This window comes from Sinocyclocheilus anshuiensis, unplaced genomic scaffold, assembly GCF_001515605.1.
Source record: "Sinocyclocheilus anshuiensis isolate Anshui unplaced genomic scaffold, SAMN03320099.WGS_v1.1 scaffold877, whole genome shotgun sequence".
NCBI classification, from domain to species: Eukaryota; Metazoa; Chordata; class Actinopteri; order Cypriniformes; family Cyprinidae; genus Sinocyclocheilus; species Sinocyclocheilus anshuiensis.
In genome coordinates this window covers 1086125-1087441 of record NW_015557181.1, presented here as the reverse complement: position 1 = coordinate 1087441, position 1317 = coordinate 1086125, and the positions used below count along the sequence as shown (strand labels likewise).

Genomic DNA, 1317 nt, shown 5'->3' with positions numbered 1-1317 from the left:
ACTGTCTGCAGAGAGAGCGAGAGAGAGAGAGAGAGAGAGAGAGAGAGAGAGACAGAGAAAGAGAGAGAGAGAGAGCGGGAATTCAGATGTGCAATCTCATGGGAATCAGCTGTGATAGATAACTGAGAGAAACTAGCTCTGATGACTGGAGCTGATATGATGTGAATGGCTCAGTGTGTTTCATTTCCTTCTACTTCATCTGTGTCACTTTCACACAGAGATATACATAGACATCAAGCAATTACACAAACAAACTGAAATAAGTTTTGACACATTGCTCAACTTGTTTAAAAACATGCACTTTTCTAAACTAATTCCTGATTTCCAAGGTTAAAAACTCCCATTGAAAAAATAAATAAATAGCAAAAAATGTAAAGCAAAATACTTTAAGGTTCCAAAAAATGAACAAACAAATAAATCAATCAAATAAATATAACACAATAAAATGTCCCATGAAAGTGTAGGAAAAACTAATTAAAAATTAGGGATGCACCGATACCACTTTTTCCAGTACTCGCCCTATACCCATACTTTTATTTTTGGTACTTGCCGATACCGAGTACCGATACCAATATTTTTATTGCATTTGTAAATTTTTTAAATATTGGGTACAGAAACCAAAAGAGTATGTATAATGTTAGTTGGTTAACTTCATTTATCAAATAGATACAGTCAAACCAAAATTTATTCAGACACCTTCAACATTTCTCACATTATCACAGTTTATTCACTATAGTTTAGAAAATGATAATAAAATATGACAAGAAAAGTCAGAATTGTGAGATATAAACTCGCAATTCTGAGAACATATCAGTCTTTTTTCCCCCCTCAAAATTGGACTTATAAACTCGCAATTGCGAGAAAAAAAGTCAGAATTGCGAGTTTTTATCTCGCAATTCTGATTTTATATCTCGCAATTCTGACTTTATATCTCACAATTGCGAGTTTATATCTCACAATTCTGTGGAAAAAAAGTCAGAATTCTGACTCTATATCTTGCAATTCTGACTTTATAACTCGCAATTACCTTCTTTTTTTTTTTTATTCAGTGGCGGAAACGGGCTTCCATACCTAAAAGAGGAAATCCCATTCACAAAATTCAAATCACAAATAATACTACTGTTGAAAAAGAACGGGTTGAATGTTAACTACTTTCGTTTCCATATAACTATAAACTACGATAAAAGTTCATCAGTGTGCATTGATTAACAGCATGTTGTAGCGCGCAAAAAAAAATAAATAAAAAACGTGCTCGTGCAGCCAACTGAGAAAGTTAATTGCAAAAGAGAGACCAGTGGGAAGAATGAGTCTGGAGAC

At 33.6% G+C, this 1317-nt stretch overlaps 1 protein-coding gene across 1 annotated transcript in view; it reads right to left on the bottom strand.

Moving 5' to 3' along the window:
- LOC107678636 (sorting nexin-25-like) overlaps positions 1–1317 on the bottom strand; it is a 71697-nt gene that overhangs the window by 20973 nt on the left and 49407 nt on the right. The window contains exon 7 of the mRNA XM_016473981.1: position 1. This exon is cut by the window's left edge and continues 190 nt beyond it. Within this exon, the coding sequence (XP_016329467.1) occupies position 1 (1 nt within the window). The remainder of the gene's footprint in view (positions 2–1317) is intronic.